Source organism: Myxocyprinus asiaticus, chromosome 9, assembly GCF_019703515.2.
Source record: "Myxocyprinus asiaticus isolate MX2 ecotype Aquarium Trade chromosome 9, UBuf_Myxa_2, whole genome shotgun sequence".
Classification (NCBI taxonomy): domain Eukaryota; kingdom Metazoa; phylum Chordata; class Actinopteri; order Cypriniformes; family Catostomidae; genus Myxocyprinus; species Myxocyprinus asiaticus.
Genome location: NC_059352.1, coordinates 16,778,235 through 16,791,230, shown reverse-complemented (window position 1 = coordinate 16,791,230; position 12,996 = coordinate 16,778,235). Strand labels below are relative to the sequence as shown.

Below are 12,996 nucleotides of genomic sequence, written 5' to 3'. Positions count from 1 at the left end.
ATGATTTAAAAAGGAGCCAATCAACTATGTGATAATAAATGGCTTCATATGATCACTATCCTTAAATCCTCACTATCCTTTTTTGCATGATCAGTAATATTTTCAAAATCAATGCCAAAATTTCACAATTTCTGCCAGGGTATGCAAACTTTTGAGCACAACTGTATATACATAATAAGTACATTGTTTCAAATGCTAAGTACATAGTAGTTAAAGACACCTAATATAAAATGGGTCCCTGAATGCACTTTAACCCCCCTCACTTTTTTTTCTTCTCCCCTTTTCTCCCCAATTTGGAATGCCCAATTCCCAATGTGCTCTAGGTCCTCGTGGTGGCTTAGTGACTCACTCAATCCAGTGGCGGAGGACGAATCTCAGTTGCCTCCGCGTCTGAGACTGTCAATCCGCACATCTTATCACGTGGTTTGTTGAGCGCGTTACACAGAGACATAGCGCGTGTGGAAGTTTCATGCTATTCTCCGCGGCATCCATGCACAACTCACCACGCGCCCCACCGAGAGCAAGAAACACATTATAGTAGTGATATGTTGTTCATGAACGAATCGTTCATTTTGAAGAACGAGTAGTCTCAGAGAGTGATTCGTTCATTTTTTGTTGGCCGCACATTGCGCAACCTCCGTTCGTTTGTTACGTGAAAACCGCATAGACACTGTACTGAAAACAGAAATTATTCGCTCACCTTTCAACTCTTTTGGTCCGAGTTATTTGTTCTTTTATCACGTGACAGCCGTATACGCTATGCATTGCTCACACAGGAAACAGAAATGATTAGTTCACCTCTCGCGAATGTGCATAGCGTATATGGCTGTCACGTGACAAAAGAATGAACGACTCGGACCAGAAGATGTAATCCAGAGGTGAACTAATCTTTCTGTTTCTCATAATTTGTCCTTGGCTGCATTATAATTTTTTCCTTATTGGGACTATAATCAAAGTTTGCATAAGTAGACATGTTGAAGGGGGATTTGGCTATTGAAAATGTAACATTTTAATTTAATTCTGCTCAAATGAACGAAATTACATGAACAAAGATTTGTTCTTTTTGCTGAACGAGACTCAAAGGTCCAAGTCAGTAAAATGATCCGATCTTCCCATCACTACATTATAGCAACCACGAGGAGGTTAACCCATGTGACCCCAGGTACCCTCCCTAGCAACCGGGCCAATTTGTTTGCTTAGGAGACCTGGCTGGAGTCACTCAGCTCGCGACTCCAGGGGTAGTAGTCAGCGTCTTTACTCGCTGAGCTACCCAGGCCCCCCTAACTCCCCTCATTAATTACATTCATATTGTTCCATATCCACAACAAAAGAAAGAAAGCACAAGCACTCTGGAGTAACTGGATGGCTGCTTTATTGTTTGGAAAAAGGTTTCGTGCTCAAATGAAGACAATCTTTCACTGATTCTCACTAAGTCAAGTGGTTGTGCAACACACCCTCTCCTCTCCAACATTAGTGGGAAGAGATAAGAACAACATTATGAACCAAAAAACACTTGAATTATTGTCAGCAAATGAAGGAAATAGCATCTCAGTCATGCTACAAAAAGATAGACAGAAATAATTATTTATAGAAAAATAACAGAAGTGGCTGAAATGGAACAGAAGCTGAGCACAGAAAGCAAACTGTTTCTCTCTACAGACTCAACCTTTAAGAGATTTCATTGAGTGACCACGGCACTCCATTTTTCCACCCCATGCTATTGGACAATCTCTGATGATGAAGTCAGGCTGATGCCAGTTAAGTTTTCTTTTTTTATTTTATTTTTTGTATTTTTTTTTGTAAATATTATTTTTTTGTTCATTTTTTGCTTTTATAGATGTCACAGACATTCTTTAGTTCAGTTATTTCTCCCAGTGCTCATTTGAAACAAGCTCCACTTGTTTAGGATAATTTTATGCAACATCATCTGTATTTTCAACAAACAAAATTGGCAGCAAAAGGCACCTTAAACAACAAACAAAGACAAGAAAAGTAGAATATAAAGCCTAACCAAACCTAAGATTGCAAATTGCATTGTTGTGTATCTAAGAGATGAAGAAAAAGCTAAGCTTAAGTCAAGCTGCAATACACACATTTAAAGTGACCAAACTGTTACATACACTCCCCCTACCCCACCTCACACATACACACACTCGCTCTCTCAGACTCGGACTGAAAGATCATGGCATTTGGCGATTACGCCAGAGGATGAAAACAGTGTTTATGGGGGAAGAACATGTGCCGTCCGGTGCAATTATGTGAGTCAGTTCGTGTTTGGTGGAAGGGTTCTGAGTTGGTAAGACATTATATTTTCACGAGGTGTAAACTAATTGCTGGTAGCGCATTCCCCTCCCAAATACAGGCAACATAAGCCATAGCGGGCAGCCAGTACATCACCGTGCATTGAAAACTGGTCGCGCACACACACAAACACACACACACACACGCACACACACACATCACCCACTCAAACACTACCACACAGACATGCACCCTTTCTCGCAAGCATACTGTACGGGCCAGGCCAGAGTTTTGGTCGCTCAGTGAACGTACTGCAAGAAAGAAATAAGAGTGTGAGCAAATGACAGTCAGTAGTGCATCCCCTCTGCTCCAAGCAGAGGTCAACATGGAGGAGGACATTGCTCTCAAATCATATATACATACATATGTATATATGTGCATATATATATACACATATGTTCATATACATGTATACATAGATACATATGTAGTATAACTCTATATATGCCTTGATTTATGTATAGATTTATATATACTTTTTGCTTTTAACACACATTGGATTCCCCTCTTTAATGTGAAAAGTGTCTCAAAAATCTACACCTAACAAATGTGTCACAGTCTCCCAAGTGAGACCAGGGCAATGAGTGAAGCCATTTTATTAAGGTTCAAATAATTTTTCAGTATTAGATTAATAGCAGTAGTTGTTATTTAGTTTTTTTTTTTTTTTTTTTTTTTTTTATGTATTTCTGTATTTACAAAAAACTATGCATGCTGTTAAAATAAAATTATATATTACATTATTTATAGTCTCTTAAAAAGTTCATTCTTAACTTTTCAGCATTTTGTGCAGTTTATAACATAGCCTGTACTGTACAATATATATTTTTTAATTCATGTTTCATTAATTTTTGTTTCTAAATGAATGTAACATCTGTAATTTGTTAATTTTGTCTTATTTTTATGTATTTATTTATTTTATTTTTTTACACTCTAGCCTGCATGGCTGCATAAATGAGAATGGTTTGAGCTTTGCCGAGGAGACAATCAGGTCAACATGCAGCAACTGGACCATCGACACCCAATGAAGGGTAAGGGTAAGCCGCTGACATAACTAAAATACTGAAAATGTAGTAGCTCTGATATGGGAGTTGCCCGGCTCACAGTTAGCTGCTGTGGGACCAGTGTCTAATGGTTATTTGGCATTAGTGTGGTGGTTTACTGATGAGAAATAAGGCTAACCAGGGGTTGATTAACTGCACATTGAAAAACAAAGGCAATATTCACTATCCAGATTTCTCCAACAACAGTACTTTACTTACTTCTATTACTGTTTGAAATATCTGTAGCTTGACTCTTAGATGTTCAACTTTTCACATACATAAGTTGCTCTGTGTCAGACAGCCCTACTCTTCTCTCTACATGAGAGTTCAATGTGATGGGAGCGCTCCTATCGTTGCCCCATGCCTTATTACAAACATTCTCTGGACCCAACGCTAAGGCCCTTGTTGATGATATCAGAGTCACAATGATACATCTGTGTTGAATCCTGAGAAAAATGGGGAAACTCAACAAGCATCAGTCTGTCTGAAAGCATTAAACAGGAGAGGATTGTCCTGCTCCTGAGACATTCCAGAAACTTCCAGACATAAATTGCACACATCAAATGATAACATAACATCTTTGACCTCTCCTGTAAAAGATGTGACCATCAATCTGTCTCTGTTGACATATGTCCTTGCCCTGGCTACAATCAAACCATTGCTGAAGATGTGATGGCTTTACACACAGATAAAAAAAAAAGTCCAGTTAATCCCCAAGGGCCAAACTAGGACGATAATATACACATTAAAGACACATTGCAAAACTATAATTACATGTAAAAAAAAAACAAATAATAATAATAATAAAAAAAGATCATAGTTCTATTTTTCGAAAATAAAAACTGCCACTTTCTCAGAGACGGTTATAGCTCATCTCAAAATTGCCAACCAACTTGCTACACCCCATAATAATAATGCCCAAACCTTCCCCCCTACCTCCCACCCCTCCCTGGTCCCTCCTACCAAATGACCCGCAGTGCGGGGAGTGCTGTAGGTGAGGTAAGCGATATTGCTGTATACAAATAAAATAAGAAGCTTTAGAAATTACAGTGTTAATTTTTGTACCATTTTCCTTTCATTTCCATACACACACAACATTTCAGCATTTATATTTCCCATTCACTATCTCCTGAGCAGCAAAAAATGGGATTTCCCTTTTTCTCCAGTAATGTGCCACAATGCACGTACTTGTGTCAGTGTAAGCCACTGATTAGTCACAGGCATTTTGCGCCATCTGAAGCCAATCCCAAATTCAAAGTCTGTTCTATAATGTACTTCATAATGGTAAATAGAGAAGTTGTAATTTATCATCTCAGGCCAATTCGGTTTGTTGTCAGTATCAAATTCTATTTAATTTCTGGTAGTAAATTTAGCCAGTGGACAGCCTAAAACATTGTCAAGCCACTGTGGAGGACTGTATAAGTGTTTTGTGGACTAGGATTACTCATGCAAAATGTCTGATCAAAACATGCCATCATGCAAGTCATTTCTATGCATTGAACAAGCACAATAATTTATTATTCATTTGGAGATGTGTATTGGGGGCCCCCAGTCCTATCAGTGAAAGCCCATGTAGAAAAAGCCTTTTGATGCAGGTATAACAAAGTTATCATGACACAGTTACTGAGGGTGACATGGGCAAAATTTTGAATGTTAATTCATTGTTTTCTCCCGTTTCTCCTCTTTTTTTGCCGCTCAAATAATGTAAAGACCATGTAAAATATATTCAACACTAACAAACGCAAAGAGACCGCTGGAATCAGCCAGACTCTTAGTTTTGTTCACACTCATCTCTATCATGCTTACTCGCACAAAAATTTTGAGTTCATACACATATTTCAGAAATGAAACGGTGCAGACTCCTTCACCATCTGCTTTAGAAAGCTGATTCTTTCATGAATAGCAGTGTTTATTTTCTGTATGGAAAATTTTCCGCCACAGTTCGTAAGCATGGGATCCTAAGGGTGGAGGGTGAGCACCACACTGTGGATCCTAGTGTTCCCTTGGATTATCACATTCCTGGTTGGTGAAGAGTTCCATACTGAAGTGCAATATAGCCCTCTAAAATACACGTGATCAAGTATCAGTCTTTTTAAATTCATATTTGATTCTGTTTAAATCAAGTCTTGATGCAACAGTGTCACACAGGAAGCTGATTATGTTTGGTTTAACTCTGAAGAGTCTTCAAGCTTTGAGGAACCCCAACGCTTTACTTCGCATCAATACACCTGTGATGTTTGTAAACACATTTTTTTGTTACTTACTTTTCCCTTAAATGAAATTAATCTGTACATCTGTATAGTTGATTAAGGGTTTCCATTCGCTTGAAATGACAGTTTTGTTATTATATTGTCATGTTCGTTATTATTGTCCATGAGCATTACCACAGCTGTCTTAACATTTGGACTCCTTGACATCTTTTTGGTTCCTGCCTTTCTCCTTATGGCCCTTTCCTTCGTTGTTGTCGTCTTGCTTCTCTTTCTCGGGCTTGGTTACACTGTCATAAGATGGCAGGGATGCAGTGGAAGGTGTGCCCTCTTTCTTCTCCTGATTGGCCCCTCCGTTCTCAAGTTTGTTGTTGGCAGGCCTACGTTTGCAGATGAAGCCTCGACGAGCCAGGTGGGCGCGGTACGCTCTCTGGATCACAAGCGCCGACACCTCCTCCTGCTTACGGCGCAGTGTGGTGGTGATAGGCTCGTATGACACTTTGGAGGGATTCGCTGCCACAAAGCGCTCCTCCATCTGCTGCCGCATCATGTCTAGGTCGCCACTGTCACCGAGCACACGCTTGGTAAAGGCGAACAGAATGTCCAAGCAGTGAATGCGGTCACCACTCACCATGGGCAGGTCCATGGCGATCAGCTCAATGATGTTCGGCTTTGGCACACGGAGAGGATGTTCTAACGTATCGGCAAAGTCTGGCAGCTTGGCAAAGGTGATGAACTGCGAAGCATCTGGGTCAAACTTCTCCCAGATTTCATAGAACGACTCAAAGTCATCTTCGCACAGTGGATCAGCACTCTCCTCAGTGGCAACGCTGAAGTTCTCCAAGATAATGGCGATGTACATGTTTACCACAATCAGGAAGGACACAATGATGTACATCACAAAGAAGAAGATTCCTACTGAGGGATTGCCACAGTTGCCCTTAACTGTGGTTCCTGGGTTCTCCTTCTCAGGGTCGCAGTCAGGTGGATAGTTCAGGATAGGGGCTAAGAGACCATCCCACCCAGCTGATGTAGTGATCATAAAGAGACAGATCATGCTGTTGCCGAAGGTTTCAAAGTTGTACATGTCATCAATTCCCACTTCCCGCTTCACATAGGCAAAGTTAGACATTCCAAAGATAGAGAAGATGAACATGACTAGGAAAAGCAGCAGGCCAATATTGAACAGAGCAGGAAGTGACATCATCAACGCAAACAGCAATGTCCGGATGCCTTTGGCTCCTTTGATGAGACGCAGAATGCGGCCAATTCGAGCAAGACGGATTACCCTGAACAAGGTAGGTGACACAAAGTACTTCTCAATCAAGTCTGCCAGGAACATACCTGAAAAAGGAAGCAAAAAAAATAAAAAATACAATATTGTCCAGAGGCCAGAATATGTCAATCTTTGGTATAGTCTTGTCTAGTCTTGTTCCAAAACTGTATGACTTTCATTCTTCCGTGGAACACAAGAGCAAATATTAGGCAGAATATTCAGTCTCGGTCACCTTTCACTTTCAGTGTATGGATAATTAAAATGCAATAAAAGAGAACCAGTTCCATTTCTTAAACAATGAATTTTGGTTCCATTAACAGTTCTTGAAAGTGTATTTTCTGCCGATGTGGATGGAACACTGTACTAAACTACTCTTACAGTGTTTCCTGCTGCAATATTCAGCAACAGCGCTGCCTCACTGTTAAATCTAAAGAACAAAAAATACAGTGTGACAAGTGTAGCGCAGCTCCCAGGCACCACTCATTAAGGAATCTGAATCTTTTAGAGGAATCTAAAACAAAATCGTTAAATTCCTTACAATTCCCAGCTCTAATGGTGAATGAGGCTGTCAGTACCTAACATTCTGCCTTTTGTGTTTCACGAAATAGTCATACGGGTTCGAAACAACATAAGAGGTGAGTTTCATTTTGGGTTTACTATTCCTTTAACACCCCAATACAAACATCAGTTTATTGATGAAATCCCATTTAAACATAGCACTCACCCACAATGGACAGAATGACAACAACACAGTCAAAGACGTTCCAGCCATTGGTGAAATAGTAGTGTCGCAGAGCAAAGAGTTTCAGAACAAACTCGCCAGTGAAGGCTACAATGAATATGAAGTTGACCCAGTACAGGATGTTCTCCGTCTCCACTGACTGGTCATCTGTTTCTACCATCATAGTTACCATGTTAAGACAAATGAGTATCATGATGGAAATGTCAAAGGCCTGCTGTGTGACAAAGTCAAATACCATCCCCTGGATACTGTTCTGTAAGAAAAGGAGAAGAGGAAGAAATGCAGAGGAAGAGAGGTTGATGAGTAGAAGAAAACACTGAAGCGTTGACTTTACAAAGATATTCAATACCAAGGTGGTGGCATGGCCTCATGCCTTAAGCTGGCTCTACACTAGCTGATTTTTCCTATGATTTTCAGGTGTTAGCCTTATTAACACAATCACCGGCCAGGGAGAGGGAGACAGAGCGTCCATTAGTACCTCTCAGCGGGAGGTGTTAATCACTTGACCGTTGGGACTCCCTGCTGAGTCAATGGCTTCAAGCACTGAAAAAACACATCTGATTTGTTTGAAAAAATCCTTCTGTCACTCATAAGAATGTCATGGTTACTTGCGTAACCTCCATTCCCTGATGGAGGGAATGAGACGTTGTGTCGATGTAGTGACAATAGGGGTCACTCTTGGGAGCCCGAGACACCTCTGGTCTTTGATAAAAGGCCAATGAAAATTGGCGAGTGGTATTTGCTTGCCACTCCCCCGGACATACGGGTATAAAAGGAGCTGGTATGCAACCACTCATTCAGGTTTTATGCTGAGGAGCCGAGACAAGGTCCGGCCATTTCAGCAGGTAGTTCAGCGTTGTGGCAGGAGGGACACAACATCTCGTTCCCTCCATCAGGGAACGGAGGTTATGCAAGTAACCACGACGTTCCCTATCTGTCACTCACTCGACGTTGTGTCGATGTAGCGACACTAGGGGTCCCTATACAAAACTCTGCAACTGGCTGAACTGTGTTACATGAACTGGCGGTGTGTGACGGACAGACAACTGTGTGCCTCATAGCCAGCGCACCAGGCCGACATGTAACCTCCCCCAACATAGTTTTGAGTGTCGAACGGCCCTTTGGGGACAAGTCTACTACCTAAAAGATAGGTAGCCCAGTCATGGCCTCTTTTCCCCTTCTTTTTTTCACTCCCTAAAAAAAAAGGGGGATTATCCGACTGGGCCGACCAGGTCTAGTAGGGGGGTGTCCCTCCCAAGGGGAGGACACCGCGGAGACCACACCTCACCCAGAGAGAAGGGGGGATATTTAAGTGGAAAATACATCACATGGTCTTGCCGATCATGTGGAGAAGTCTCATGGTAGATCCTACCCAACGGGGGAGGAGTTACTACAAACATGGAGACTGTGGCAGAGGGGGCTCTGCCCAAGGAAGACACAGTTTGCCAACAGGGAAAAAAATTAGGGGAAGATATACATCGCATGGGGTTACCTTACAGGGAACCGCCACATGCTGAGTACCTACCCCAGAACAGGGCTCTTAGTTAGCACGTGTACTGGGCCGGCAGCGAGTCTTTCTGAAAACTCGGCTGCCACAGGGCTCGGAGGAAGTCAACCAGGGAACATAGTTTGTGAACACTACTGGGAATTAATGGCGTACGTCTTCAGCTTAGAGGAGGTGAAAGGCACTGTGTGCAAGCAATACACCCGGCCGGCTATCCCGGGCTTATCCGCTTGTATTGCGTGCCACTACCTGAGATGAAACCTGTTCCACCCGGAGGTTGTAGAACCTCGCAAGGTGTTGGGTGTTGCTCAGCCCGCTGCTCTGCAAATGTCTGTTAGAGAGGCACCCCTGGCCAGGGTCCAGGAGGCCGCTACGCCCCTGGTAAAATGGGCTCATAGCCCTACAGAGGGCGGCACGTCCTGGGCGTGATATGCCATAGCTATGGCGTCAATGAGCCAGTGGGCGATCCTCTGCTTGGAGACAGCGCATCCTTTCCGCTGTGCACCAAAGCAGATAAAGAGCTGCTCAGAGATCCTAAAGCTCTGTGTGCGATCCAAATAGATGCATAAAGCGTGCACCGGACACAGCAACGACAGGGCTGGGTCTGCCTCCTCCTGGGGCAGCGCTTGCAGGTTCAACACCTGGTCCCTGAAAGGGGTCGTGGGAACCCTGGGCACATAGCCCGGTCGGGGTCTCAAGATCATGTGAGAGTAACCCGGACCGAACTCCAGGCACGTTTCGCTGACAGAGAATGCTTGCAGGTCTCCTACCCTCTTGATGGAAGTGAGCGCAGTCAGGTGAGCAGTCTTCAAGGAGAGTGCCTTAAGCTCAGCTGACTGCAAAGGCTCAAAGAGGGCTCTCTGTAGACCCTGAAGAACTACAGAGAGGTCCCTTGAGGGAACGAGGTGAGGTCTGGAGGGGTTCAGCCTCCTTGTGCCTCTCAGGAACCTGATGATCAGGTCATGCTTCCCTAAGGACATACCGTCCACTGTGTCATGGTGTGCTGCTTTAGTAGCAACGTACACCTTCAAGGTGGAAGGGGACAGCTGCCCTTCCAACCTCTCCTGCAGGAAGGAAAGCACCAATCCGACTGCGCATCTCTGGGGGTCTTCCCGTCGGGAAGAACACCACTTAGCAAACAGATGCCACTTAAAGCATACAGGCGCCTCGTAGAGGGGGCCCAAGCCTGAGTGATCGTGTCTACCACCGCGGGTGGTAGACCACTTAGGTCTTCCGCGTCCCGCCAGGAGCCAGACATGGAGATTCCAGAGGTCTGGTCGCGGATGCCAGATGGTGCCACGTCCCTGAGAAAGAAGGTCCTTCCTCAGGGGAATTCGCCGGGGGGGGGCTGTCACGAGGAGCGTGAGGACCTTCGTGAAGACGTGAGGGAACAAGGACAGACTGGAAGGGAGGACCTTGTACTGATACGCCTGGCCCTCGAATGCAAACCCTAAGAAGGGTGTGTGTCGAGGTAGAATCGAGACGTGGTAGTATGCGTCCTTCAGGTCTACCGCCGCGAACCAATCTTGATGCCGGACGCTCGCTAGAATGCATCATTGCGTTAGCATCTAGGACGGGAGTCTGTGTAAAGCCCGGTTCAGTACTCGCAAGTCCAAGATTCGCCGCAACCCACTGCCTTTTTTCGGTACAATGAATTAGAGGCTGTAAAACCCCTTCTTCATCTCGGACGGAGGGACAATCTCGTCAGATGTACCGGCGGGTGGGGCCTCGCGGCCCTGAGGTGCCACACCGTGTCGTGGCCGTGCTGAGTTCAGGGACATCGAAGTACTTACCTGGCTCCTTCTGACCATCCCCGGAACAGCCTGAGATGGGGGAGGAAGAGGCCTGTCCATTTGTGCCACAGCTGCTGGGCGCTCAAGGGTGGGGAGACCGCAGCTGGAGCACCAAACCTGCCAAATAGAGTGGTGGACGATGGTTGTGATGACGGCCGTGCACACCGGATACGTGACCCAGGGAACAAGGAAACTGCTCTTGCTGAACTCTTGGGTACTGCAGCCACTTGGGCATGCAGCGCAATTAAATGCAAACGTAACAAAAGATTCTTCTCCCGGCCCTCAACCGGGGGATGGAGTGGTCTGCTTACCAGCTCCAGAGCAGCAGGTTTCGTTGTCCCTGGGTCACCCATCTCAGGGGCGCTTCGAAGCCTTTCGTGGGTTCTTGGCTGCCGCGAGACGGGTGGCATCTGCTTCCTGTGGTGGGCTCCATGCCGGGGCCGGGACGCAGGGGCGGGCAGCGGCAGAGCCAGTGCAGTCACCGCAGGGGGACGCCCTTGGCGACAAGCAGACGGGGTGCGGGATCTTGAGCCGCGCTGGGGCAGGATGTGCCGGATAACCTCCGTCTGCTGCTTCACTGCTGAGAAATTCTGGGTAAAGTCCTCGGTGTCGCCAGACCGGCCAACTTGGGAAATGGGGGCAGCAAGGAACCATGCCTTGTCGGCCTCTCCCATCTCGACCAGGTTGAGCCAAAGGTGGTGCTCCTGGACCTCCAAGGTGGACATCGCCCACCCAAGAGACCACGCTGTGACCTTCGTTGCCCGGAGAGCGAAGTCAGTCGCCGAGTGCAGCTCCTGCATCAATCCCAGGGCGGAACTACCCTCGTGCAGTTCCTTTAGCACCTTGGCGGACTTGCAGGAGAGCCATGGCATGCAGGGCGGAGTCGGCTTGTCCAGTGGCACCGTAGGCCTTGGCCGTCAGAGACGACGTAAACCTACAGGTCTTGGACGGGAGCTTTGGGCGCCTGCGCCAGATGGCGGCATAGGAGCACCACGAGCACCTTTATCCACCAGGGGGATTGCCGAATAGCCCTCACTACCCTCGATGGCGGGGAAGCTGAAAGATCGGGACCGGGCAGTAAAAAGTGCCCATGACCTTGTCAGCTCTTCATGCACTTCTGGGAAGAAAGGAACGGGGGCGGGGCATGGCTTTGAGTGGCTGCCCGGGAAAGCATGTTGTCATCTCCGCGTCAGCCTGTGACTGGGCAATCGCACCCGAAGGGAGGAGCCCAGCTGAGGCTTCTGCATCCGACTGGATGAGCCCGCTCTCCGATGCTGCGCTCGACAGCTCATCACTTTCGCGGACTCCGAATAAGAGGTCGAACTCGCTGTGAGACGAGCCGGCGGACTCATCCGGAAGCCCGATCGGGGTAGATGAGCGTGCTGGGGAATGGGAGGTCCGTGGGGGGATACCCGGCGGAGGCAGTCCCATTGGGGTCCCCAAATCGCCCCCAGTGCTAGCCGCGCTGGCCTCATACCCGTGGGTAGAAGGACCGAGGCCGGGAGCCTCTGGGGTGGCTTGCTTTCTTATGAAGGCAAGCCGCGACCGCATCGTTGCCATGGACATGTTCTCGCAATGAGTACATGACCCATCCACGAATGCTGTCTCCGCGAGTGCAGTGCCCAGACACGAAAGACAGTGATCGTGACCATCAGAAAGCGAGAGATAACGAGCGCAACCAGGAATAACACACAAAGGAAAGGCATCTTTAAAAAGACGCATCTTTAAAAAGACGTTCCGTGTGTGCCGCTCTTTTAGAGATATATACTCTTTTAGAGAAATATACTCTTTTAGAGAAATATACTCTTTTTATTTCTGCCGAAGTGCCCAGGGGCATTCTCTGCAGTGCACCAGTGCAGAGGAGGGAGAAGCCGCTGAAATGCGCCGTCAGATCCAGCAGAGGTGAATGAAGAGTCATGGGAATTCAGCTCAGTGAGCATGACCGTTTGGCTCCGAAGAGAAAATCTGAATGAGTGGTTGCATACCAGCTCCTTTTATACCCGTATGTCCGGGGGAGTGGCATGCAAATACCACTCGCCAATTTTAATTGGCCTTTTATCAAAGACCAGAGGTGTCTTGGGCTCCTAAGAGTGACCCTTGTGAAAGCCAAATTAACCATGAAGGAAATGCAAC

General features: G+C 46.1%; 1 protein-coding gene across 1 annotated transcript in view; it reads right to left on the bottom strand.

Moving 5' to 3' along the window:
- Positions 1-1,355: 1,355 nt before the first annotated feature.
- The window catches only part of LOC127446133 (sodium channel protein type 8 subunit alpha-like), an 89,276-nt gene continuing 77,635 nt past the window's right edge, over positions 1,356-12,996 (bottom strand). Inside the window, exons 26-27 of the mRNA XM_051706809.1 lie at positions 7,549-7,819; positions 1,356-6,892 (exon numbers count right to left, since the gene is read on the bottom strand). Of these exons, the coding sequence (XP_051562769.1) occupies positions 5,736-6,892; positions 7,549-7,819 (1,428 nt within the window). The 3' untranslated portion in view covers positions 1,356-5,735. The remainder of the gene's footprint in view (positions 6,893-7,548; positions 7,820-12,996) is intronic.